General features: G+C 43.7%; 1 protein-coding gene across 12 annotated transcripts in view; it reads left to right on the top strand.

The window, feature by feature from the left end:
- CLASP1 (cytoplasmic linker associated protein 1) overlaps window positions 1-25,939 on the top strand; it is a 170,616-nt gene extending 144,677 nt beyond the window's left edge. For 7 of the 12 annotated variants that reach the window (XM_074548777.1, XM_074548773.1, XM_074548772.1 and 4 more), the window contains 7 exons: window positions 3,820-3,970; window positions 4,610-4,856; window positions 5,609-5,802; window positions 7,438-7,566; window positions 17,714-17,920; window positions 20,031-20,147; window positions 21,888-25,939. In XM_074548777.1, coding sequence (XP_074404878.1) covers window positions 3,820-3,970; window positions 4,610-4,856; window positions 5,609-5,802; window positions 7,438-7,566; window positions 17,714-17,920; window positions 20,031-20,147; window positions 21,888-21,974 — 1,132 coding nt within the window. In that variant the 3' untranslated portion in view covers window positions 21,975-25,939. Of the gene's footprint in view, window positions 1-127; window positions 245-3,819; window positions 3,971-4,609; window positions 4,857-5,608; window positions 5,803-7,437; window positions 7,567-17,713; window positions 17,921-20,030; window positions 20,148-21,887 lie in introns of all 12 variants that reach the window. The other 5 variants (XM_074548774.1, XM_074548775.1, XM_074548776.1 and 2 more) reach the window with 2 other exon arrangements.
- Window positions 25,940-27,693: the final 1,754 nt, after the last annotated feature.

Raw genomic sequence — 27,693 nt, 5'->3', positions numbered from 1 at the left:
ATTAATTTTTTTCTCTCTCCAAGGCAGCATGACAGCACTAAGCCACTCAGATTATAGTTTCTTTTTTTTTTCCTCCCTCTCCTTTCTCTGTTTTTTCTCTCTTTTGTTTCTCCTCTGGTCACGGCAGTCGGCTCTGGGGTTGGAGTGCAGATGGGCTGTCGAAGCACCCCCCTCCCCTTTCTCAGCCTAACTCCATCCCCACTGCTCCTTCCCACAAGACTTTCAGACGCTCTTACTCTCCCAGGTAACAAGCTACCTGTTAAACCAACTTGTCTGAGGTGTCACAGTATTATTTACCTTTCACACCACAGGATTTGTTCAAATGTGGGCCTTGCAGAGGCTTTGGTTGGAAGAGGGGCAGAGATGATGATGATGATACCTTTCAGAGAGCAGGGGTGACAGGCGGCCACTTGCTTGCTGCTTGGGGAAGATGCAGCATGCAAGTGGGGATAAAATAAAGTGGATTTTTCCAGACTCTTTCACTCATTCCAGAAGATGGCAGGGGAGATGCTTCACAGTCAGTTTCCAATGCAGAACACAGTTGCTGAGCACTTTTGGCAGGCACTGGTTGCATTACAATACCAGGGGCAGGATCTTTCAGTTTGGCTGCACTGTGCGTGTGGCACTAGAGGACCTTCAGATGGACACATACAGCTCAGGAGTGACTTCACATAGAGCTTTGCTTGTATAATGTGTTCGTGGAACATCTTGGAAATTTATAGTATTGAAACTAAAATTGTTCTTACCACAAGATTTTGAGTTTATCAATCACAATTTCAACCTCTATTCCTCCTCCTGTGCCCTCAAATGTTGTTCCAGTCTGCATACAGCTCTTGAATCAATAAAGTGGACTAAAGCTGTATGCTGGTTTTAAGAAAAAAAAACCCAACCTGAATACAAATTTAATTTGTCAGATATCTGTTAAATTCCTTGGATTCTTTAAAGTTTAAACCCTGACAACAAACCATCTGTAAATGTGGTTTCTCCTGACTTAGATATGTCTGTTACCTGAGGAAGGACTGTATAGTCTTTCCTTAAAGCCAAAGAAAAGACTTAAATTTTTCCTAATGAAAAACTAATGAAAAAAAAAAGCAAAGGAATTTTTCTTTGAAGCCTCAAAGTTTGAGAACCTGTAACATCTGAGAGAGAAAGTAGAATGCAGTAGTAGGTAACTCTGTGAATGCCTGCAGAATTAAAAACTTCAAATGAATGTTCTGACTCTGCTAGGACACTGTGGAGATATCTATGGAGGGGATCCATATTAATTTTTGGAATAAAACTAGTTGAGAGTGTTTTTTCTCTCTTCTTTTATCTGACACCAGATAATAAGGTTTGGAATAATGTAACATATATTCCAGCCCAGAGCCTGAAAGTGCAAGGACATGAGTTACTGTGTACTGCTTGAAGACACTAAACTGTGGACTACTTACACATAGTTTGGATTGGAAACTGAATAACAATTTATGGAAGTAAAATGTATTTCATGCCATACTGGAAAACTACCAAATTGTATCTTTATAAGCTTACAGACAGCTGCATTGGTTTTGTGCAGCAGATGGAAAATAATGTTGTGACATCCCTAAACACTGCTCATCTCTACTCACTTCTTATTCATCCTGTGCCTTTCCTCTAGTTTTCTGCATGGGTCATAATTTTTTTTCCCTTTTGTGCCTTTTTTTTTCCTGAAAGGTGAGTGTAGTTCCATTTTGCTTTTATTCCCCCCATTGTGTTGTCTGTGAAGTATTCCAGTGCACATACTGTCAGTAGAGACGTGTGTTCACATTGTAGAATTTTCATTCATGTAGAGCACAGCCATAATGTGACCTCCTACACAGGCTTACTTCTGATACATGAAATGACTGGATTCTTTAGATCTTTATTAAAATGTGGGTTTGTGCTTTGACAAATGCATCAGATTGGTGGCTCTGAGACATTACCTTAGTCTCTTAGCAGTGAAGAGTCTGTATTCTCATTGTTCTTTGGTGACAGTGTAGGGCAAAATTCATCCCTGAGGAAAGAAGTGATGACTTCAGCAGATTCATTGTCAGTATTATATTTGTGATTATTTCTTGGTTTTTCTGCCATGGATTTAATTGTGTGACCTTTGGTAAGTCATGTCATCTCTTGGTGTGAGAACACAAGTACAGTCACATGTATACCTTTTCAAATGGGGGTTTCATTGCCCGCTTCAAAGTTACATGAAAAACTAAGATCTGTGAATTAAACGTGCTTGAGCTCAAAACATATATATTTGAGGTTGTATGAAACAAAGATTTTCCCATTCCTGACTGGTACTTCTAAAGAACCTAAAAACTGCCTTGCCTTCTGTCTGGAAAGCCATCACAGTGCATTACTGTTGTTCAGCTGTCTGAAAAGCCTTAAATACTTCAACTTCTGTAGGTTTATGAACAGCTTTTGTTTCCTGATCTTGGTCTGTTAAATGATTGCTCATTCTCCCTGGTCTGCCAGACACTGTTTGGGGAATTGTTCTTTGGTTTCTTTGCCAAAATACATGGTGCTGATGCTTGTGTGAGTGTAGTGTGAACACGTTGCTTGGGAGCCAGGGATTATGGCTACTTTCAGTGTGTTAATCCCAAAGGAATTGGGCAGCCCATCTTATCCTCTGTCTGAAGTCCCCAAGTTTCTTCCAGAAAAAAAAGCTGTGGTTCTAGATATTTAGTAGATATTTAATATCCTGCTTTTGGTTCCATTGAAAATAACAGCTGTGTATGCAGAATTCAGAAGGGATTTTCTTGTTTGTTTGTTTGGGTTTTTCCCCCACCCACCTCATAGAGAATCTTTCTTTTGTGGAAAAGGAACACAACTCAGTTCAGCCATCTGCCTCCAAGCCTATCCTGTCATTCTTCTCAAAATGTTATGAAATAGTAATTCACCACTGTAGGGAGCCACTTCTTGCATTTATTGACAAACAACTTGATGTAAATGTCTGATTCAGTCTGTTTGCTTCTGGCTCTACTGAGATCTGAGACTCCGCCAGAAATTGTTCTGTCTTGCTGGATCTATTAATTTAGTGATTGTCATGCAAACTCAACTTCTCCTAGATAGAGCAAAGCCCTACCAATAATGCTGTTTTATTTTCTCAAAGATTGTAGGAACTTCTCTTTTGCCAGATCTTTAATATCATCTGCCCTTGCATGCAAGGCATTTTATCATGGGACTTAATTTTGAATAACTCCTCAAGGAATCCCAAAACTTTTGGCTCAGAAATTTCTGAGGAACTGATAAACTGCAAGAAGGTGTCAGGTTTGAGTGAGAGAATTCCCAAACCTAGGCCAAATACTGAAATGCTATTTTTATCAAGGCACTGTGCGAGTGAGTTAGGTTTTACTACTTTAAAATGGGCCATGTTAGACTAAGGCTTATGTCAAGTTATGTTTTCCTTTCCATTTAAATCTGTCATAGTTTCATATATTGTTAAACATAAATTTCACTGATTTCATTTCCGCCAGCTGTCACAACCATTTGAGTTCTTAGAGTGATTGATACTATTTTCGTTTTTAAATTACACCACTGCCACACTGGGGATAGGGTTTTTTGGTTTACAGAAGGTAGCACACTTACTGAATGTAAGAAACAGTGGACCTGCTTTCCCTTCACTTACAGCAATGTGTTCTCCTTGTTTTAGCCCCATTTGAGGGGAAGCTCAGACCTGAACTCTGCTTTGATTCCATCCATGTTGTGTTACAAGTCACTGTTAGAAAGGGCACTCCAAACCATATGTCTCCAGCTTGTTTTTGTTGACAGTCAGAAGTGGATTCCAGTTTCATTTGTAACATTTCATATACGTTTGGTCTTTAGTATGCTGGATTATGACACGGAGAACCTAAACTCTGATGAAATCTACAGCTCTCTTCGTGGAGTCACAGAAGCGATTGAGAAATTTAGTTTCCGTAGTCAAGAGGACCTGAATGAGCCAATCAAACGTGATGGAAAGAAGGACTGTGACATTGTAAGTGTTCTGTTGTTTACTGTCCCCCAATAGATGAAATTTTAAAACATTGTGATCAAACCTGCCTCTAGATTGTTAGTGTACAAAATCCAGTTACTCCTACTATATTCTTACAGGCGTCTTCTGCTTATTGGTTGTTAATTTCTCATACTTTAATTATGGGGTTTCACTGACTTTCCCTTGGCTCCCTTTGAACTCTGGCCTCCTGTGGAATATGATCACTGGGCTTCTGTGCAAGTGCCATGAAGGATGGAAACAGTGCTGGTGTTCCTCAGGCTCAGCATGGCTCAGTGATGGCTTTTGCCTGGAGTTTGTGTAGTCATGTCTGTAATGGGAAATGTTCTTAAAATGTATGGATGGTTTCCCTCACAGGCTTAGGACCTGTGATCACTCCAAGTGCACAGCTCATACAGTTTCTTATGGTGCAAGACTGGTTACAGAAACTATGATTATGAGATATTTTTGAGCAGGTGCAATTGTGTGCAAGAAAGAGGTAGTAATCAAAGCTTTATGTAAGTATTATGTATAAATAATACATGTAAATCTGTGCCTTTTCCTGTTGGTGGGTGAAGTCCAAAAATGCTACAGTTTCCATAGAATTTTGAACCTCCCTTTTTCCCCTCTGTTTGATTCCCCTAGGTGTCCCGGGACGGTGGCCTTGCTCTCCCTAGCGGCGATGTCCGCGGAAGCGGTGACGTTGTGGAAGGCGGCAGGATGGCTCTGGATAACAAAACCTCCCTCCTGAACACGCAGCCACCCCGCGCCTTTTCGGGGCCCCGTGCTCGGGAGTACAACCCCTATCCTTACGCGGACACCATTAACACTTACGACAAGACTGCCCTGAAGGAAGCAGTGTTTGATGATGACATGGATCAGCTCCGGGATGGTTTGTATCCGCTCACCTTGTAGCACTGCAGGCAGCTCACTGCCACTCTGGTGTACTTGTGTATGGCCTCAGATACGTGCCTGTGCATGTGTTGTGTATTACATTGCATCTGAGCCAAAGCTTGGTATGAAATACCCTTTGTTCTCATGTCCCAGCAGAACCTCATCTGCGGGTACTGAGAAAAAATGTTATACTGTGGTTTTGATTCTTGTTTGCCTGGGGTTTCCTGTAAACTACTCCCTTAAGCATCCGCGTGCATCTGTAGGGACACTGCTTTGGGACCTTCCCCTCTTCATGGCTGAAATGTCTCACTCAACAGCTTGTTGTTAGTGAGTGTTTGACTTCATTAAGTGCAGCTACACATCAGCTTTATTCTTTTGCAGTACACTGATGAGTCACTGTACTTTATTCTAAAGGTCATACATGTGACCATTGGTTTTGGGTGTGTATGTCTGGGAAAAACCACGGCAGTTCTCATCTTGTAGAAGTAATTGTTGGAACTGGAAGAAATCCAATTGCCATCTCTTCCTGGTTCATTAGAAGCCACGTGCAGATGCATGAGCCCTGCTATGAACTCAGGTTAAATAATGGGCTAGTCTGATTCTGTTGCCTGCTTGACTGAGACCACCTGGACATTAATGCATTTTTAGGGGGCCCTTGTTACATGAACCTTATTCCATAGAGGGTGAGCAGTCTTGGCACCTTTGATCTTTTCCACATTTCTCCAAATGATTTGCTGCCATTTGTCCTAGAAGTACCCATTGACCATTCGGATTTGGTGGCTGATCTTCTGAAAGAGCTCTCCAACCACAACGAGCGGGTGGAGGAGCGGAAAGGAGCTCTCCTGGAACTGCTGAAGATCACAAGGGAGGATAATCTTGGAGTTTGGGAGGAGCATTTCAAAACCATTCTGCTCTTGCTGCTGGAAACGCTTGGAGACAAAGATGTGAGATGTAGATTTTGTCTTAACTCTCCTGTCCATTGCTTCATCTTGGGTAATAATTCCTACACACCAGTTTAAATGAAACCTGCCACTCATCAGTGATAACTGCACTGCTCATTTTTTCTTTTGAATTTTAACAACTCTTTAGTTTTCACTCTGTTCATTGAAGAGTTTTAAGTTACTCCAAAATGTCCCAGTTTTTTCCCCTCCCTCCAGAGTGTTACTAATAAATATATAGGAAATTGAACTAGAATCAGAAAAGAAGTTCTAGTCTAGTAAGAAACTGTCAAGACTTCAGTTATTTTCTTCTGAGTTAGAATGAAGTTACAAGCTCTTAGCTATATTAAACCCATTTCCAGCAAGCAGAATAAAGGCATTCTAGAATAAATTAATTTTTTTCCCCTGGGTGGTTTAAAGACCCAGGGTATTAGATCTCATGGGATGAGTCTCTGTCACTTTTAAAAATGTCATCAAGAGCAAGCTGCCTTTATAGGGGATCTTGTTTTGAAATGTTAAAAAAAACTTTGTTATTATCACAGCTTTATGTTTGGTAGTTGATCAAAGTGGAAATGTACAGGCTAGGATTTTTTCCATTTGGGGATATTTGTTCAGCTTGCAGCTCAATGATATTTGGTAAAGGCTCAACACCCCACTGCACCTTCACATCAGAGCCATGCTCCATCTGAGTGTTACAATACTGAGGCTTCAAAGCACTCACAGTTCTTTTTTTTGTTTCATCTGATTCAAAAATCTGTTGTATTTTTTATACTACTTGTAAAATACATATCAGGCTCTCAGAAATGTTAGTTCTGAAGCAGGGTAGGTTGCTAACATTTTCTTAGTCATTGTTCTTAGTTTAAGCATGAACTGCTGTAGTTTTACTTGTTTAATGATAGCACCATCACACAAGTATCAGAAGGTCTGGTGACTTTGTCTTAACTACACGTGAATTGTGCTACTGTAGGAATTTTGCAGATGAATAGCAAAGCACATATTTTAAAGACTGAAAAGGATGAAGTAAAGTATGTATTCCTCTGCTGAAATGATGACATCTATTTGGAATGCCACAGGTCAAAAATGTAATGTAAGTTATGAAATTGAAACAGCTGTTACAAATCCCCTCTGCTCATGATCTTTTGATACAAAGGATGAAGACATAGATCAGTGTTGACTACAGTAACTTAAGTCCTTGAAAGTAATTTCCATAGGAGTTACAGGACAAGTCAGTTTTACTTCTTTAGTACTTGAAAAACAGCTTTGTGGCATGGATGGAGCCCAGTTGGATCTGCCAAGCTGAGCAAAAGAGGAAAGGCAAAACATACATGTTCATGTAATGTAGATGTCCTCCTGTGAGTACAAATTTGTACTTCATTGCCAAAAGAAAATGGAATTTAGGAAAGTAGTCATTCTGATTCTTGTATATGTGAGAACAGTCATTTTATGTGGCTTTTTGTGCAAGAGCAAGCAAGGAGCCCAATTCTGAATTTTGTTACATTGACTCCACTGCTCACTCCACTGGAGCTGGTGGCGTAGGGAGCCATGCAAATTTCTGATGAGCCATGAGAATTCACTTCAAACTACAATTTTGAGAAGTGACTCTTTCTAATCTTTTTCTAATGTCTATTTTTCTTGACACAGCATTCAATCAGAGCCCTGGCACTGCGTGTCCTGAGGGAGATCCTGCGGAACCAGCCGGCGCGGTTCAAGAACTACGCGGAGTTGACTATCATGAAAACACTGGAAGCACATAAGGATTCCCACAAGGAGGTGAGTGAACCTTTCAGCTACTGCCAAAGCAACATGGACCTGCTGAAGAAAGGTAGGACCTGTGAGGCTTAACAGGCAAACGTGTTGAATCATCTTGACAGTGGAACAAATCACTATTAAGTCTCCCAGGTATGAAGAGGCAGGATTTTTACATGCTGAAACAGTGAGGAAAAAAGTGGAGACTGTCAGAGCTATTTATGTAGACTTGGAGCTGTGTGGAGTGGTATTCCACTGTTTGTTAATTTCCCTGGATTTCCCTGCTCATTCTGGGACAGGTTGAGAACTGTAGGAAAAAAAAGTGCATGTTTAATTACTTTTTAGAGCATGCTGGGGGCACTGTGCTGCCTCTGTGTGTACAGGTTAAGAATACAAAATGTACTGGAGAACACAAAGGCTGTGTTCAAGCAGAATTGTGTGTGAAAACTGAATGGTGAAATTGGGCTGTGCTGGAAAATTGGGAACTGGTGAGTAACAGGAGAAAATGGACAGAGGCCATGCTGCAGTGGCAGAGGAAGAAGCAAAGGGAAGGGTGAATTGCATTTTCCTTTTTGTGAGAGAACTCAGATACAAAACTGAAAGTATTCTGCAGTAAAGCTAGAATAAAGGGTCATGGTAACATTTTAAGTAGATCAATTCAATTTACATTTAAAGTTAGTCTTTGTAGATTGATTTCCAAGTTGGATCTTTTAAATCTACCTCATGCATGCTGGAAGTTTGAACTAAATCTTCTGGTAAGTGCAACCAGAACTTCCCTATCAGTCTGTGATGGTTTTGTTATGAAAGTCCTTGGTTTGAAATCTAAGGCATTTAGGCTTCTCTACAACAGGGTTATTCTAAATTAGCAGTTTTAGGCATCTCTAAAGATATTCAGCCATGAAAAGATTATTAAAATAGACCAGACTGCTCCAGAGCATTGGGTGAATAACACAAGATTATTTAACCATGGGTAGCAGAAATTGTACTGTTTGAAAATCAAAACAGCCAAACAAAAAACACCCTCAGGGAAAGAAAATAACAGTCTGGATTTCTCTAAAATGCAGAAGTAGAATATGTTTATTGCTTTAGTGAATGAGGGCCACCCTACTCTGCCTACCTTCCTCTTTTTGATTTAGAGCCTTTGCACCCCTGTCTTTTTCAGTTCAGAGTAGTGAGAAGCAGTTGTAAATTGATATTCTGATAAAGCAGTCAGACAAAACATTATGTTCTGAAGGAGTGCCTTTTATTGGCAAGTTTTCCTGCTTGCATGCTTCTCAGCTCACCTTGACTCAGTGCCCTTTGTATTTTTTGTCTGAGAATCCTCCAGAACTAACATTTCTAGCAGGACCTTTCCAGATAGTCCCTGGCATTGTTTTTAATGTCCCTCAGAATTCACTGTCCTTGTGGGACTGGTGGATATTACAGAAATCAAGACTGATGTTGATAGCACCATGCTTTATGCCTCTGTATTCTTGTGATGTGGAAAGGTTCTTTAGGATTTGCATGAGTTGCCTCCCAGGGAAAAGCAGGGAAAGATACACCAGGAATGAGAGGTGGGAGTTCTGGCGCTTCTTTATAGAATAACGGAGCTGTGCTGTGCTCAGCAAGTTGCTGCTGTGCTGCACACAGTGTGGCTTTGATTTTACATGGCTTTCCCAGCAGCTTCCTAATGAGACATCAGCTCAGTGAGACCTTTGGGTGGCAGCTGTCACAGCAGGACACTGCAGGTATATCCCTGTTTTGCCATCTGTTGTGTGTGCACAGCTGTACTAAGTGGGGACATTGGTTTTGGATTTTTCATTCTGTGTATGAATATTTTCTGATCCCTGTGTAAATGAGGCTCTCAGAACCATGATGCAGCCCAGGAAAGTATCATCTGCCTGTCAGTAGTTGGAAGATATCAGCATTCCTGAAGTTAAGAAAGGTACCTGCACTTGAGTGTCCACATGAGCTAGGCTAAGTATACACCTGGTAATATGCTCAAAGTAGTTTTGCCTGTAGTTGGGACTTGCTGATTCAGTTAAGTCTGTGAAAAATTAACTGAGAGATCATTTGGGCATGGCTCAGTTGGTCAAACTCATAGCCTGGAGCCAGGAGGTCACAAATTCCCTTCCCTTGGTGGCCCTCCAGCTCCCTGCCTCTGCTGACTTTGTGGCCCTGCTCTCTCCAGGAGGGCAGGAGGAGCTGCCCTTTGACTGGATCCCACTGAGCAGGGGATTAAATGAGGATTCACCAGCTTGGAGTGAAGGGCACTTGGAAAGGATAGCTGAAGAGGGAAAGGAGGTCCTGAGCAGTCTGTTCTACAGCTTGCTTTCTCACTATATCAGAGCAGTATTAAAGGAAGTGATTGCACTGTTCTTAAACTACATAAAACCAAATCTTCCTCTAGACTGTAAGAACTATTTCAAGAAAAGCTGGTATATAATTTAGTTGGGACAGGGTTAATCTTTGTGTCAGTGATGCCCTGATAAGATGACACTGCAGTTTATGTTTCTGGGCTGCTTCTGCCTTGTAGCAGAAGACAGAAGTTATCCTTGGTTAAGATTTGACAATTTGGTGTCCGACAGGCTGTGTAAGTTAGGAGAAAATGTCTGTTTTGAGCATGCTGTATCTGTTTCAGTGTTTTTTACCTGAATTTCCCCTTCAGCACAGGGACTACTAATTGCTCCCAGCTACTGCTCACATTTTCAGTTATATGTGACCCACAGAGACTCAATCTAAAGTGACCAAGCAAAGGGAATTTGAAGAGGAGCAGAAGTGTTAAGGTTGGGTACTGTCTCCAAGAAGTCATAGTAGGAGGAAGTTCTTTGGAAATTAAGAAGGTTGGTTTGTCTACACAAATTCCAATATTGCTGTTGTTCAGCATCACCAGGAGACATCAAATGTCAGAAACAATATATTCACCAACAAGCAAATATCACCCCCTCCCCCAGCTGAGTGCTGATATCTAGTTAAAGTTTCTTTCATTTTTAAACAAGAAAAGACCTGTGACTTTATTCCAGATTACATAGCTGGAAGTATCAAAACAGTGGTAGCATAGTTGGATATTTTGGGATGCCTGGGTAATTGGCTGTTTTTCCAAGGCCAAGCAGAAGTCTTTAGACAGTTGGGTCTTTGCCATGGCTAAAAATCGTCTGCCTTCTGTTGCTGAAGGCAAGGTCTGGGATCAGCAGAGCAGCACAGCTGAGAGCACCACAATTCCCCCCAGGGATATGGGAGAGGAAAAGTTGGTACATGGAGTTGGAGCTGAGTCACACCTTGTTGTGAGTGCAAATGGAGGAGATTGGCAAAGCACAGACCTCAATAGCAGGTCAAAATTAATGTAACCCTAGGCTACAGACTAGAGGGCTCTGGGTTGGGATTCATGTTTAGTTTGCATTTCTTAACTTTGTCCTGTTTTTATACTGTTTGTAGTACAACAGTCTATTCAGTGCTGTTGGTTTAATGGAGTGATGTGAAGAGTCAAGCCTGCTTCAGTCATAACTGGGAACATTTAGGGGGGTTGGCATGGAAATGCCTTTCACTTACTTTAGGAGCATTAGAACGTATTTGAAGTTGTGGATGCTATTAAATCTTGTTGATTTTAATCAATCTTTGTTTGTAGTTATTTGGAAGAGAACCATCTTTCTGTTGCCAATTAGTTAATATTAACTCATTTGTTCCAGTGTAGTTACTCACCCATAACTAAGGAGAGATTCTGCTTGCTGACCCCATACCACTGATAATGACATTGCTTCAGATTCATGCCAGCAAAATGAGGATAATTTCTTATTATTGAGTATTTTAAAACAGGAATAGTTTAGTATCTTGGAAATCAGCAGCAGAGTTAGAAATCATAGGATAGCTAATTCCCAGCTTCTGTCTCTAGCACAAATCCTATAGACTTAACTGATGTCTGTTTTCTATGTGTAAGGAAAGAATCCTGTGCCATATCTTAGATATCTAATTTCTGTATTTTATTATATAGAAAGTCCATAAGCATAATTGGGATGCTTATTGTTGTACGTTCTTTGTTGTAACCCTCTGAAAGAGGGAGAAGAAGAAATCAGTTACCCATTACCTGTTGATAATATTTATTATCTTGCTGAGGTGCTTTTAGGTTGGCCTCTGATATTTATATATTGTAACTGTCCTCTGGTGATGGTATGATCTATGTAGGTCTCTGCAAAAAGAAAAGCACTAAATGATCATAGTCCTGAAGATTGTTACTTAGTCTATGCTGGAAGCTACAGAGTGCTGCAGCTGGGCAGTCACTGATGTTTCATAATATATGTTTATGTGCTTTTTCAGTTTCCCAATACATGTCAAATGTTTAGTGCCCAGGAGAAGCAGTCTAATCTACTTCATCTCTGAATCCTTATAAAAATCACACTGCTTTTTCGTCTCACCCATTGCTGAGTCCACTTCCTGCTTTGAAACCAAGTCCATAATTGTTTGTTCCTGTCTGAATTAGACTGTAAAGCCTTCAGGGGTGGGAGTTTGCCTGACTAGGTACTGGTAAACCTCCTTCCCCTCCAGCTCAGATTATACAGGCTTTAAGTAACCACCTCTAGATGGCAAAAATTGGCTCAAAAGCCCAGCCACATGTCTTGTAAGCCTGAAAGCAAAACCCTACTCTTCTGCTTAATAAACACTCTGGTGCTCTGCTTGTTTCACAGTGGTGTACAAAGCCTCTAAACTTTCAGTGAGGCTTTGCCTGCACTGCCCCATCCTCTACAACCTTCTGCAGAGACACTGGAACTAGCAATCATGACAAAGTACTCCCAAAGTACTTCCCAAAGGAGCTTGAGTTGCTGTGGGAAGCTCTCATCCAGGTGCCACAGGTGCTGCTTTGCTGAGATCCTACATGTTACACTGATCCCCTGTGTAGCCCATGAACCTGGCATGCCTTAGGGGAGTCAGGACATTTTTCTTTACTTATTTTCCAGTACTTTGTGCCTCTTTAGAGCAGAAATTAAACTATTTAGAACTCATAAGCTGATTGCTGCAGCTTAGGAAGCAAGCAACATGTTCATGCATGAAGTGTAGTAGCTGAGCAGAAGAAATTGAGTGGAAGCGAATGGAGTCTGAGGTCTGGCTGTCTTAAGTGAATAGGATCCTGTGGCTGCAGTGCTCTGTTAACCAGGTAAACCAGTGGGAATTGTCATCCAAATTTTGTCCAGCAAATGTTGTGATTTGATGATTCCAGTGTGCTTTTCTGTTTGAAGAGAAGGCTCTGTGACTGTTCACTGTCTTGATCACACTCATGCTGCACATCAGCATATCCCCTCACACTGAAATCAGGAAGCAATTCCCATGCATATTCCTGGAACTGCCTGACCTGCTACTGCCTAACAAGAAGTTTGCTCCTTGGTAGCATTAAGGAAGACATTGGTGATGAATAGCTTTCTGTGTGCTTCACCTCACTGGCTTTGTGCATGTGAATATGGCTCCTTCCCTAAAGCAAGCTGGGTGGAAGTATAAAAACTTGTCTTTCATGAGACTCACTAGAAAGGTCTCAGTGTATCACAGATGTCTTTCAAGGAACCCTCCAGCACACAGAGCTTATGTTATGCCTGCAAAAGTCAGGCTGAATCTAGTCTCCAGTGTGTAGAGCATAAGATAAGCCTTTAGAAAGGAGAAAAACCTGCTGCTTTAAGGCCAAGAGCTATCTCTTAGATCTGCATTCCAGGGCTACCTGCCCTGTGTTGAACGATTTCAGACTATCCAGTTCAAGCCATGGTTTGCTCTAAGCTTTTACTGGGAGGTAAAATCATGTTTGTGGCATACCTTACGTACAGTTTAGTGTCTGTGCTTTTAAAGAACTGCAGGCTCTCTGTAGTCTTGCACATCTTGCTTCACAGCCACCCTTTTGAACCTGCTGCTTCCGGCTGCTGTCATCATTTGATGGCTTTTCTACTTTTACTTTGTATCTCTGAGATTCTGAAGAATAATTATATTAGGTCAGAGAAAAATCTTGCTTCACTTGATACCCTCCCTGACTCACTAGCAAGAAGCAAGCATACAGTGATGCTTCCCTGTGGATATTCTTCCCCCTTCCAGCTGTCTTAAAGCCTTTCCGTGTGAATGGTTCTGCCTTGCACCCCTGTGTGGGTTGGATTTTTTTTTCCCTTTGGTTAACTTGTCTAACTTCTAATCCTCTTGTGACAGCAAGCTCTCCAGTCTGAGCACGTAACAAACAGCACCCTTTCATTTTCTTGGGCTTAAAGGGTAGATTACATAGACACTACTTACTGTGGTGTCACTGTTAGTATGAGCCTTTCCTGTCACTTCCCAGTGTGTATCTGTTGATCTTGCCTTCAAAGCTGGGAGGAAGACTTGTTCCTTGATCCTATTTATTCATTTCTCCCAGTCCTTTTAAGGTCTGCTGGTCAGGTTAAAGCCCTGATTAAAAATGACATTTCATTTTTTGATGCTGTAAGGTATGTCCAGTTTGCAAGACACAAGGAGCGTGCCTCATGGCAAAACGTCTTTGCTAAACTCTGTCACAATTGCATGTTCTTGTTGCCAAATGACCTGGCAGGTTGTACCTTCTGATAATGCACTCCCCTGTGTTTGGGAATGCTGCTGATTTCTCTGGCAGTGCCAGGTGAGCAGAACTCTGAGCCAGTTGGGTGAATACTGAGAGCCCCACATGGGATGCAGAGTCTCTCTGGGTGGCTGAGTGTTTTGTTTTGCCAAAGCCAGCAGGAAGGACAGGGCTGGTACTTGCATTGCAAAATGGTGGCATTTGGCTTCCTGTGCCAGCAGGGATGAGTTTTTCCCTTTGGCTCACTGTCAGCTGGTATTGCCCTACCCCTTCCTAAGCCCTGTCACCTGCTGGTACTTCCCCAGGGAGCCAGGAGCTGTTACCTGCAGAGGCTCTCATCCAAACAAGCATGTTAGCACATGCTGGAATCCTGTTGATGTCAGTGAGACCTGAGCATGTTATTAAAGTTAATCACAGCTCAGGGAGTTTGATGAAGTGTGGCTGAGATGCAGGCATTGTCTGCCAGATGTGCTCATGGGAGGCTTGGAAGTCTCCCTGGTGTTGTCACATTTACAAGCTCCTGTCGTGCTGGATAGGTGTAATGCATCCTCCTGTGTTTGGGGGGAAGGGATATGAAACAGCCAGCCACTGCCTAAATGTAGCCACATCCATGCTAGAACTGGGCAGCAGGACTGTCAGGGGTATAAATAATGTCTGTACCTTTACAACTTTTCTTACTCATCTTTTGATGGGCAAAATGTGTGACCTTTGTTGCTGTTGAACTCTCGCTCATTTTGTGAAAAATTCACTGTATTTTAATGCTCCTTGTGCTTGGAATTGGTTAATGGGCTTTTTGTCTCATCGACTTGCTTCATACCTTCAACTTAATAGACATAGTATGCTGCAAACAGAATATGGAGCTGAAACCCAGATAGAATATTCATTAAGTTTTTCACCTACTGCTTTTTTTAATGGTAGTATGTTTGAGATCAGAGTCTAGCTATAGGTTTATACTAAGATATTGTTGCTTTTTTATCAAGTAGGATACCGAGAGAATAAAAGGTTTAGGGTTTTTTACAATTTTCTTTTTGTGTGTTGGGATATATGTGTAAGCTTTTCTTTCTGAGAGTGTCTGAAAACACCCTCCCAGCAGTGTTTGGCATTGCTGCAGAACAAAATCCCAAGTGGCCTGTGTTCAAATAGTAATGTTTGGAGTTTTTTAGTTAGTGGCTTGCTAGGGAATAGTTAAATTGGTGGTAAATATCAGGGCCCTCTAAGTTCATGCTTTCCATCATTTGTGGAAAGCAGACATCAGAAGCTGCAGTGCCTGGAAGTGGATTCCTTTAGAGACCTTCTGGGAGCTGCTGGCTTCATCTACTCCAGCAATTCCACTCTGTGCTATCAAAGCCTGGCATTAGATTTCCCTTAAGCACTTGGGTGTTCCTCTTCTTTCCCCACAAAATCACACAGTGCTGGCTCCTAAGCTAGTACTAACTTATGTGGAAAAAATATTAACTTTCATGCTCCTCATGTGTGAAATGGAAGAGAAATTAGCAAAGACATAGCTGGAAGAGGGAAAATTGCTGTAAGTGGGAAAGCAAGCATTCTGTTCTGCATAGCTGCTCATTCACAGATCTTTCAGGAAGAATTTTTTTTTCATATTGACCACATTGTGGATTGCCATTCATTTTGGAATGTGTTTTAATGTTTTAATTAAATGCTGAGAAAGGCTTGAAGTAAATGGAGCACTTGAGCAGCTTTATTTCTGTAAATAGGGCACTGGTACAGAAGTAGTCCAAAATCTCAGGTTACTTCACCATCCTGCCCATATCTTGCCTGCATGGAATATTTGTGCTGTGTGAAGTGTCTGAGGTCACATTCACTGTTGGATCTGCCTTAGAGAATGCCAAAAGCCAAGTGGAGGAGTTCTGCTGTTTCCTGGGAATACAAGTGTCTTGCGCCATTCCTGTTTCAGGGAGGGAGCATGAGTGGAAGATAAATGTTAGCAGCATGGCTGTGATGCTGTGACTGTGGGTGAAGCTGGCTCTGTAGGTGGAGATGATCCCTTCTGGTCACTATTAATTGCTGTTCTCTTAAAAGTCAATTAAACCTTGTGTTTTGTAGTCCATAGGCTAAGATAAACTTCTAGCTACTCCTTGTTCATGCATTATCCATAGTAGCTTCTTAAAAATAATGAAAGCTCACTTTCTTTTGAGGCTTTGATAGAGCTACATCCATAGATTGCCTTACTCAAATAAAAGTCCCTGAGTTTGATGCCATCACAGTGTGTGGGAGAGGAGAACAACACGAATTCAGCAGCCATGATTTCAGTCCAAGTGCCAGGAGACCTGTGGTTTGATTGATTTGCTGTTTTGCAGATTGCCTGGGACAGATTTCCTGGTGCTGGTTTCAAAGTATTGACTTCAGACTGCCCCAGGTAGTTCAGTTTAGGAGCAGGTAGAGAACTGGTGCTGGGCACCTGAGCCTCCCACACAACCAGGAAAGAGGGGTGCTTTAATGTTCCTGGGCTTTGTTAGGGACTGCCTGGGACTAGCTGGAAGAGCCCAAACATGAGGATTTGTGGATGCTTCTTTCTTCTTAAAGTTGAGGTGTTGGATTTAAGACTGCCCATGGGGGCATCTGTCTGCTCAGGATTTACCCTCCCTTTGAAGTAAGTCCTGAGAAGAGGGGAGTGAGAGAAGATGGAAAATAGCATCCTCCATCTTTTGTGTTGTAACAAGAACATGAGGAGCAAAGAGTGTGTTATTTGTGGCCAGGAAGAGGACAGCCAAGAGGAAGCTTCATTTTGTTGCCTGGCAATTAGCACAGACACTTGAAAAAAGAAAACCTGCCTTCCCATCCTGTTCTTTTTTATCCAATTACTGCAGAATGTAAAATTAATAAATTCTCTTGGGAGGAGAGACCAGATTTGGGTCTTTCTTCTTTGAACTAGCTGTCCTACCTGCTGGGGAAGAGTGAAAGTTGTGAATCTGCTTTCTCTCAGGGTAGAGTTGAATTTAGCATCATCCTTGCTTTGTGTGACTCCTGTACAGTGTGGGCTGGTTCAGAGGGTGGGTGCTGCTGCTGTTTCCACTTGTTCTTGCTCCCATTTTGTATGGTGATCCCAGTGCTGCCTGGATGGTTACCTGTGCTGAGTCAGGGACTCCCTGAGCCCATTTGTGTCTGTGACCTGGGTTGGGCTGCAGTGTGGTTCAGCTGGGGAGAGGCAGGACACAGCTGCCAGGGGTGCCTCAGCATGGCACGTGCCACTCAGCACTGAGTGCACACTGGGAGCTGTGGCAGAGCCATTTGTGATAATGGTTAAGGAGAAACCTTTGGTGCAAGTCTAAGCTGGTGGGTTTGGGTTCTTTGGCAATGGCTGGAGAGATGTCATCCTCTCTCTCCTCCTGGGATTGGGAGTGTCTGTCTGCCTTGGGTGACAGATCATTTTTTCAACCTAGCCACAGCTCTGACACAGTTACATGAGGCAGGAAGGAGTTCTTGCCACTGGCTGGAACAAAGATGTCACTGGGGACAGAGGATGTGAAGTCTCAGAGTCACTGCCCCTCAACAAAGCCTCCTGCAGATCTGTTAATGAACATCCCCAAGCACTTCCTGGCAGTCATTCCTAGCACACAGCAGCAGTGTTGGCTGTCAAGGGTGACCTCATTAACACAAGGCTTTGCTCTACTTTCATTCCAGGTCGTCAGAGCTGCTGAAGAAGCTGCTTCCACCCTGGCCAGCTCCATCCACCCCGAGCAGTGCATCAAGGTGCTCTGCCCCATCATTCAGACTGCGGACTATCCAATTAACTTGGCTGCCATCAAAATGCAGACAAAAGTCATTGAGAGGATTTCCAAGGAATCGTTGCATCAGCTCCTACCTGATATCATTCCTGGGTTGTTACAGGTACAGAATCCCATGTCACTGCTCCTGAGCACAAGCCACCATTAATTTGTGACATCTCTGCCACAAGGGAGGGAGAATGATGGACCCTATGGGGCCAGATTTTGGTAATTTAAGCCATTTATTTCTGGTAAAATAAAATTTATATATATGAGTTTTTCATCCTTTTAATGTTAAGGAAAGGAAAACTCAGTTTCTTGCATGGATATTCCACAATTGCATGCCTTTTCCTGACTCCCAAATAAGCCAGTAGCAGCCATGAAATAAATTTGAGGATAGAAGTTAGCCACATTTTACACTGTCTCTGTACATCTTATAGTCCCCTTTAATTCTCCTTTAGTTCTGCTGAGCTGTTCTGTGCTTTGATGGTGCTGTGCACTTGAATTTGAATCCCAGCAGGCAGGTTGCTCCTTTCCTCTTTTCTCTCTGAAATTAGGACCAAGCTGCTTGCTGACTTTATTCAGCCTCTTTCATAACTCTCTCGGGCTGGGTGGGGAGCTGTGTTTTTGCCAGTGCTAAGGCTTAGTTGGACACTGTGGATTTAGCTTTGAGCACTGGCTGTAGCAGTGCTGTCTTTGGTCCCCTGCACAAGCAGCTGGCAGTGCTGGGATGGGGCTGCAAACAAGAAGAAAATATGTGAAGTAGCAATGAGGGAGGAGAAAAAATGTGTGTGTTTACTGAGGAGAGACTGTGACAGGAACAGATCAGTCAGAGTGAAAGGGGGAGATGTGTTTAGGTGGGTAAGACTTCCATGGAGAACTGGGATAAAGAGGCCTCCTCATTGTGAGCTTAAAATGTTGGAAGGACAAGAGCAAAGTCTGAAATTCCCCTTATGCATCCTGGCATTCTTCCCAACTTTGTAGTGTCAGTTCTTACAATTCTTAAATCTCAGCTTCTGGGAATTGTACAATTCTGTATTCATCTAAACTTTTGTTGTAAAATAGTTTTAGCCATCATTGTTGGAGACAACAATCTGAACAGCGAAGCTTTGATGCACTGGAAAAATCTGAGAGCAGCATGCCTTTAAAAAGGCAGTTTTATTTGTCTTCTTTAATTACTTTAAATGGTTCTTATTTCAGAGCAGAGTCTGCCTGAGGTATTTCCTTACCTTAGAAACTCAGTGATAGAAGGAATTTACTCCTTACATTTGGGAAGTATTTTGGGATGCTGGCTGAAGGACTGTGTGTGGAGAGAATCCCCTTTGTGCTTGTTCACCACGCTGAGGGTCCTGGCAGAGGGGTGAGGAGGGGAGGAGTGTCAGCAGCAGTGTGGGCACAAGTGTGCAGCTCAACAGCCTGGAGCAGGCTCTCCATGGACAGGGGGCACCCCATGGAAGAGCAGGGCTTGGCAGGGGAGAGCTGTGGTGCTTGCCCTGGTCCTGATGAGGAGGCTCAGCCTTTTCTCCACCTTGTTGCTCAATAGCTTGGAGTTTCTCTGAGCTCACCAAGGTCTCCTGCTTTCCCAGCTCAGTGCTCTGTGGCATTGCAGACTGTTGTTTTGGGCTGTGCTTGGGCCCTGCAGCTGGGACAGCCCCAGCTGTGCTGCATCCCTCCTCTGGCTTTCCTGGCAGAGGTCACCCTGCAGCAGAGGAGCTGGCATCCCTAAGGCTGGAGTGGTGTCTGCCTTTCTCATGGGTGGGATGGCTGCTGAGTGATGCTGCCTGAGCCTGGCACTGCTGTCCATAGCTGCTGAGTGACCTGCTGGCTAGTGTGAGCTCTGCCCAAGCTGCAGAGATCAGCACATGTACAGGGGTCTTTCAGACTGTTCAGGACAGTTCATGGTTATCTGAACTGGACACAGAAATGTGTGTATCTGATGGAGTCCTGAGCTTGTGTTAGGAAACCATGTGTTGTTAGCTAATGCTATAAATAACTAGATATTGATAACTTACAACATGGCAGTAGTACGTAATATCAGAAGGAACAGATAGGGTGATTGCATTCTCTTGTTCTTTGAGTATTCAGGTTGCAGACTGTTATGTTAAGCAGAGGTTTTTTAATTGATCTCTTAGGTCAGCTACATTTGCAAAATGTACATCAGCTCTGCAGTGTATTGCTCAGGAAGGGTGTTGGGGAGTGCTGTTTGTCTTCTGACCTTTTCCTCTCATTTCCAGGGTTATGATAACACAGAGAGCAGTGTCAGAAAAGCCAGTGTATTTTGCCTAGTGGCTATTTATTCAGTAATTGGAGAAGAACTGAAACCTCATCTCGCACAACTCACAGGAAGCAAGGTACATGAGTAATGTGTCTCTGGTGTTTTGGTACTGCAAGCCATTCTGCTGGCTGTTACTAGCAGCATGACCAGTGGCTTCACTGTAGCTCTGGGGTGGGTTCCCTGAACTCTGTTAAATCCTCTCTCACCCTGACAAATGCCACAGCAGCAGCACTGCACCTGCTCAGCAGTGTGAGGATTTGAAATCCCACTTAGAAAATTTTAATGGTGTTTGGAGATTGGTTCTGTGATACATTTGATCTTGTGTAACTGCAGGCTGCCTCTGGTCCTTCTCCAGCCACGTTTGCCTTCCTCCTTTGGCATTACATCCAGAGGTGATTGTGGAGTGAGCTGGCTCAGCTGGCTCTGGCTGAAAACCAGATCTGCAATACAAATTAAATAGCTTTTAGTCTGCTCTGTGGCCACAGGGGCATCCTCATGCAGAGAGTGATGGGAGTGCATGGAGGTGGTGGGAGAGCAGATCCTCTCAGCAGCAAGTTGTGATTAGGGCTGGTAGAGATGCAGGTAAAGCTTCACTCTTAACAGCAGGGCACATGTGTCCCTTTCCTTCTGGGACAACAGCAAGCTCAAATGACCCTTCAAAGGAATTTGTACCCTGGAGTCAGACTAGCTGCAAAACTCAAATTCTGACCTGATGCTGCAAGTGAAACCAAGCCCTAAATTCAACTCTGTCCTTCAGACAAGAATTTTGTGTTGGTGGTTGATTGCTTTTCAGAGCTCTCAACAAGCCACCACAATTTTTTTTTTCTGCTGTTTGAAGTCTTCATACCCAAGATTTCTACACAATTTTAAGATGAATTCTGCAGGTTTTGTTTCTAAAACAAATCTGTGCACATGAATAGCTACTTACTTCAGAGGATTTAATTCTGTCATTTTGAAGTCAATTTCTTTCATGGGTAAGGCAGTGTGGTATAGACCAAAACAATATGAAACTAAAAACACTTGGATTTTATTTCTGTCTTGTCACTAAAAAAATTACAATTGTGCCTTCAAATTGGTCTGCAAGGAGTCAGCTATGTGTGATGAGGTTTATATTTGGAATGTTAGGAAATCCTCCTATAAAATGTTGTAGAGGCTTTATTATTCCAGTATCCTAGGTGCCACAAACACAGTCCACCACATCACTAACTATAAACATGTAAGTAATTCTTCTGGGTTTATGCAGACTACCTGCCTGTTTAAAGTTAAATGTTAACATGAGTCATTACAGGATCTGGAGTTTAGGTGGCAAGGAGGAAAAAGAAAACAAATACATGCAAGGGAAGTATATAGTCATAACAACTGCAATTGCACTAGATGTACCACATTAGTGAAGATATAATGTCATTGAAAAAGAACATTTTATACAACAGGGAAGGTTCAGGGTGTTTCCTAGGAGGGAGACCCTTGGCTCTTGGATCACCAGTGTGCCTGCAGCCCTACTGACCTCTGTGGGGATCCTCCTTGACCTGGCCTGGCTGCAGGATTGAGGGCTGTGAACTGATGGCTGCTGAAGTGAAATGCAAGAGGCTTTTCTAAATCCCATTAAGTCTGTCAGTAACTTCAATGGGACTAGGCATAGCCTCTTGTCTCTGTTCTGAAATATGGTCAGTTTTCTTGCTTTTCCTCCAGAGTACCCAGCGTCAGCTCACCCCAAAATGAGCTCCCCATGGAATGCGAGTTTTTACATTGACAGTCAGCTTTTTTTCCCCCTGTTTTTTTCTGGCATCTTCTCCTGATATTTCTTTCTTTCTTTCAGATGAAGCTACTAAACTTGTATATAAAGAGGGCACAGACCACCAACAGCAACAGCAGCTCCTCTTCAGATGTTTCAACGCACAGTTAATGGAGATGTGTGGACATGTGTGTAGACTTAGAAGCAATCAACGGTGCCTCTCAGAGACCTTTCTGCTACTCTTCACTGGCGCGCTCCATCAGCTCAAGGAGGCCATGCAGATATTTATTGCAATCAGTATTTTAGTCCCTTCAAAGCTTTTATGTAGAATCTTACTGGTATTGAATGTAAAGGAAGCAAGGTCTGTGTCGCAGTCTTCATTAAAAGTGAACATCAGAAAGCCATACTTAAACATATTTGTATAGCCTGCTGAAATCTCAGAAATATGTTTAGGTTAGCATTCTAACACTGAGTCCAAGAACCTGGGCATGTGTAAAAGTCAAACAAATCTTGTGGGTTTAGTTCATACCCAGTTTTGGTTCCTGTGTGTTAATTACCTGCTCTCTCCCCTCACCCGTTCTGGCTGGGTCCTTCTCTTCTTTCAAGTCTTGTGTTCCTGTTCTGTACTCCCTGTTGCAGCTAAGCTGACTTGCAGGGCCCTCTATGGGGAGATCATTGCAGGTATGGCTGTGATTCCAGCCTCAGATACTTTAATACTGAGAGATACCAAGTGAGTAATGAAAGTAGGTTCTTTTTAAACATCTGAGTTTTGTACATAGTTCTGACAGACCCCAGATGGGCTGATCTCTCTGTAACTGCTATCCAGCCAGCTGTGCTGTGCATAACAGCTGGGCTCTTGCTCTTTTCATTGACTTTGTAAATACTTCTCCCCTCTCAACCCATTTGGCTCTTTCATATGTTCAAAAGAATCTCCAGGTTACCTGTTACTCCCCAAAGGGAACCTGAGACCCAGTTCTGGGACTGCTTCTGCAAATAGGATAGTGGAGTTGGGTGGGTGGGATTGGGTTAGGCTCTGAGTGTGTCAGTGGGTGGGCAGTGGGAGCTGGCAGAGCTGTACTGCAGTGCCAGCTGTTTTCCTTGAAATCTGTAGCATCAAAGGGCTGATCTGCTGCTCTGACTGACCCACTGATGCTGGATGGCTTTGTCCCCACAGCTCCTTTGCACTTTGGGCAAAATGTTCATCCCAGAGGACAGAAAGGGTGTCTGAATCTGAACAGAAATACCACATGGAAGCACCTCTGAGCCAGCTGGGACAGTGCTGGTTGCCTGCCACAGCCCCTCCTGTTCCTGAGGACCCTGCAGTGCTGTTAACTGCCCTTAGAAGCCTCCTTTGTGCCATCTCCATGCACAGGCTTGCTGAGTGCTCTGCATTTCAGAAGACTGAGTGTCCCTCACCAGGCACTGCTGGCAGCAGGGTGCTCTGGGTGAGGTGTTTGCAGCCTGGTGACACAGACCAGGACAGAGGCAAACCAGCAGCAATGAAACACCCACAGCACTGCCCTTCCCTCAACAGAGACCCTTCTTCCTGCACAGGGGGAGCTCCTCCTGGCCTGCCTGTAACCAGGGAAGGCAGGAGGTTGCTAATTACCGTGCTGGCTTTGGCCCTGGGCTGGATCCTGGCTGATGGACATGCCCACCCCAAACCTGCCATGGATCCCAGCTGGGATTTTGCCTCCATGCCAGTGATGCAAGAGGGTGATGGACTTGCAGCTGATGGCTGCAGCTGTGGTGATGGATGTGTGTTCCCTGGCTGCTCTCAGTGCCCTGGAGTCTCTCCAGCTTCCTCCACCTCCCCTTTAGGGAGCTGAAGGGACACCTTGGGAGCACACTGAGAACATGAGACTCCATTGCTGCAGCAGGGGAGGGTAAAGCTCCTTCCATCAATTATCCCTCTGTGTTTCAACCCCGTCCCTGAGGAGCTGACACTTGGTGCCAGCTTCTCTCCCAATTCTCTTCCCAAGAGGGATTGGGGCTGGTGGGGGACTGTGTGTCACTGGGCTGCAAAGGTTGTTGGTCCCTTTCCCTGGTTACCTGAGAGCAGGGGAGGTGACCTGCTCTGCTACACACGTGTGAGGCTTTTGCTGGCTGCAGGGCTAATTCCCTCATCTTTCCCAGCCAGTAATGCTATGGCAGAAGAAACCATGTGCTTTCCTGGGATGGGGGATTCCCCCAGGGTCTTTCTGCAGGCTCAGAAAAGCCATCCTCACTAAAGGGGGGGATTGGCTGCTCCATGGTTCATGTCTGCCTTTCTGTGGACCATTTCTTTTCCACATCTTTCTGTGTGTTTGTTAGAATGCTCTTTTTTAATTTTTTTGAATGCTTCAAATTTGATTTTAACACAAATTTATTTTTCCTTTTGAGGAAATACTCAGTTGACTTGTTGGCAGCAGTTAAGCTGTCTTGTTTGAATTTTTAGTAGTGGGCTAGGTTTTTTTTGGGGGGATGTTGGTTTTTTGTTTTGTTTTGTTTTTTTAAATTGTGCTCTTAACTGCTTAGTATTTATGCCTCTCTTTCTCCCCATCTCAGCTCAGCATCTTCTGTTCCAGGTCTGGGGTTCAGAAGGTCAGCATAGCTGACCAGGTGGTGTTAGTCCCTCCCAGCTGTGATGGAGCTTGGTCTATCATCATTTGCTGTTGGTTGGTTTTAATTTTTTTCCTTTCCATTGAATGGCACACTGTAGCAAATCTCCAGGAATCGAATTCCTTCTGCAATGATTTTAAATGCTTTATAAAACGCTGTTGGTATGCACTGAGAGTGAGCGTACTGTACGTCCCTGACCCCGCCGTCGGGGTCTGAGCTCGTCCTTGCGGCCAGCCTGGCTTCCCTGGCCCTGCAGGGGGATCCGGCCTTGCTTCTGAATCAGATTCAGTTCTCTTTGTCAGCAGATGCTCATCCATGTGCTACTTGATTTCACGGTGTGGGTGGAGCACTGTCCATCCTGGGAGGACTCCAGGGTGTGTTCTGCCTGCCCACAGTAGGAGCATTCTGCTGGGGTATTTATGAATCATCGCCGACAATGTACATAGTAGGGTTCTTTAGGATGTTGAACATGACCCAGTTTTTATTTTGTGTTTCCTTTGAAGTACTCAAAGGGCTAGCTCTGAATGTCACCTCTCTGATCTGCAGTTTTGACTTCAACAAGCTGTACAATCATCTTGTTTTCTCTTCAGCAAGCATAAAGGTCTCTCTGGCTACAAATCACAGTGTCCACGCACGCTTGCAGAGGAAGGTCTGCATGCTGCAGTGCCTCACTGCTCCGGTGAAGCTTCTGTTCACCTTTTCCTGGCAGTAGCCACCTACTGCAGCTGCCTTTTTTTTTCTTGCTGCCCATTACGCAGGGCTTCAATTTTTCGTACCTTTAAAAAAAGGAAAAGAAAAAAAAAGAAAAAAAAAAAAGAAAAAAAAAAAAACGTATTTTCTTTGCCCACCATGCTTTAAAAATCTGAATGGGAGAAAACTCTCAGCAGACAGCAGCTCGTGGCTGCAAGGTTGCCGAAATCTCAGATGTGGATGTTTTTTCTGCCATTGGCTGCACCAGTGCTCCGTGGGCATGGGCAAATCCCGGCTCCATCTGCCCCACAGGTCTACGTACTGTAGTTCTCATGTAGTTCAGAAATACCGAGGCATGTGGCTTTCTTAAGGTACACTATGTGTGCTTGCCTGGATTACAATACAATACAAGACTGTCTTTTTAATTGCTTATTACTAGCTTACCAATAACCTGTATAAGTAATGTAACTTGCATCTTTGTCATCAGAACCTTTTCTCCCCACCCCTTTATTTATCAAGCATAATATTACATATTAAGGGACAGAAAAATAGACCTTTGTAGTACACAGCAGGATGTTGCTAACAATGTTTTAAATGGAAAGTTAAAAATGCTCTGAAAAATGCCAGCCATGAGAAATGACTTTGTTGGCACCGTGTTCATGCGCATGTATTTTTTTCTATTTTTTCCGCTTTTGTCATGTTACATCCATATCTGTATTTATATCTTATTTGTTTCACTTTTGAGTGTATCATGGCAATTGTACAGATGTTTTTTGTTAACATTTACGTGATAGAATTTGCTAAAAAAAAAAAATTAAAATAAAACCTTTTGAGTTTGCCCTAGAGTAAGTGGAAGGTGGGTTTCTTCTTGGGGGAGAAACATCAAAGTAATTCACTGTCCAACACAGCTCCGTATTGCAACCTGTGCTTGTAGATAACTTGGTCTTATTTGACACTACTGTGTTTGAAAGCAGATGGTTGTGCAAAGTCATGTAACTCAAGGAGGAAGTGCTTCAAAGATACCTGTATTCTGAAGCTTGTTGAGAGAATTACAGAGGTCTTAAATACATGGCTGTAGAAATTTGGGTGATGAAGCATTTGGGGAAGTGAAGGAATGCTGGGAATTGCACAGGTCTGTGTGCCTGGTACCAAATGACAAAGAACTTGAATTTGAATTGTCTGGACAGCCTGAGCACTCAAGCACTTGTGTGTTTTCCTGTGGGAATAGTAACTCATCACAATTTAAAAATCTGTAAAGAAGCTGTGCTCTGCACTCAGGAAATTAGTTCCCTAAGGTCTGAATGATTTTTATCTTGATGGTCAAGGCAAAAGCTCCTCAAACACCTTGTGCTGGGAGCAAGGAAGCCAGGAGTGCACAAGAGGTTCATATTTTGTAGAGGAGGCTTTTGGTTTGAATATTCCTAGACAGAAGAGTATATGGAGAGTGTCAGAGAGCATGAACAGCAGCACTGGCACTCCTCACTGTCACCAAGCCCTGCCCCATGCCAGCCCAGGGACCCTTCTGCACTGAGATTCAGGGGCTGGGCTGGGAGCAAGGGGCAGTGCTGGCTCTCCCTGCTGCAGATCTTGCCCCTGTGGTGACAGGGTCTGTTATGACTCTGCTGTGTGCCAGAACAGTAGGAGGGAAGGCCAACCTTGCCCAGTGAACCTTGGCTTCTTCCCAGAGCACTCTCCGTGTGGCTGTGCAGAGAGAAAATTAGAGGGGCTGAATCTCAGCTAGAACTTAATCTGGCTGCTGCTGTAAAAGACAATAAGCAATTAACAGCCAGAGGGGGAATCCCCATCCTTTATTGGATGCACAGGAAACATTATGACAAAGGATGAGGGAAATGCATGAAGCAGATCCTCCTGAGTGCCATCACAGGGCATGTACAGGAGAGTCAGGGAACCAGAGCCAGCCAGCATTGGTTTGTGAAAGGCAGGTCCTGTTTGACTGACCTGATCTCCTTCTGTGGCAGGGTGATCCACTGAATGGGTGAGGGGAGTGCTTTAGATGTTTTCTACCTGGACTTTTGTAAAGCCTTTGACACCACTTCCCACAGCACCTCCTGGAGATGTTGGCTGCTCATGGTTTGGACAGGTGCTCTCTTTGCTAGGTTAAAACTGTCTGGAAGGCCATCCCAGAGAGGTGCTGAAGGGAGTCAAACCCAATGAGCAGCTGGTCACCAGTGGTGTTCCTCAGAACTCAGTGTGGAGGGCACTGCTGTTTCATGTCTCCATCAATGATCCAAATGAAGGGATCAAATGCACCCTCAGTCAGTTTACAGACAGTGCCCAGCTGGGCAGGAGTGTTGCTGCTGGATGGCAGGAAGGCTCTGCACATGGATCTGGCAGGCTGGGTTGATGGTCTGAGGACAATTGTATGAGGTTCAATTAGGTGAGGTGTCAAATGCAGCCCTTGGATCACAAACCCCAGGCAGTGCCTCAGGCTGGGCAGAGTGGCTGGAAGGGTCTCCAGCAGAGAGGAACCCAGGGGTGCTGTCAGCAGTGACTGAACACGAGCCAGCTGTGCCCAGGTGGCCAAGAAGCCCAGTGGCACCGGGCCTGGACCAGCAGTGGTGTGGCCAGCAGTGGTGTG

Source organism: Zonotrichia albicollis, chromosome 10 (genome assembly GCF_047830755.1).
Source record: "Zonotrichia albicollis isolate bZonAlb1 chromosome 10, bZonAlb1.hap1, whole genome shotgun sequence".
In the NCBI taxonomy this organism is placed as follows: domain Eukaryota; kingdom Metazoa; phylum Chordata; class Aves; order Passeriformes; family Passerellidae; genus Zonotrichia; species Zonotrichia albicollis.
Note: the sequence above shows the minus strand (reverse complement) of the source record. Positions and strands in the feature narration are given on the sequence as shown.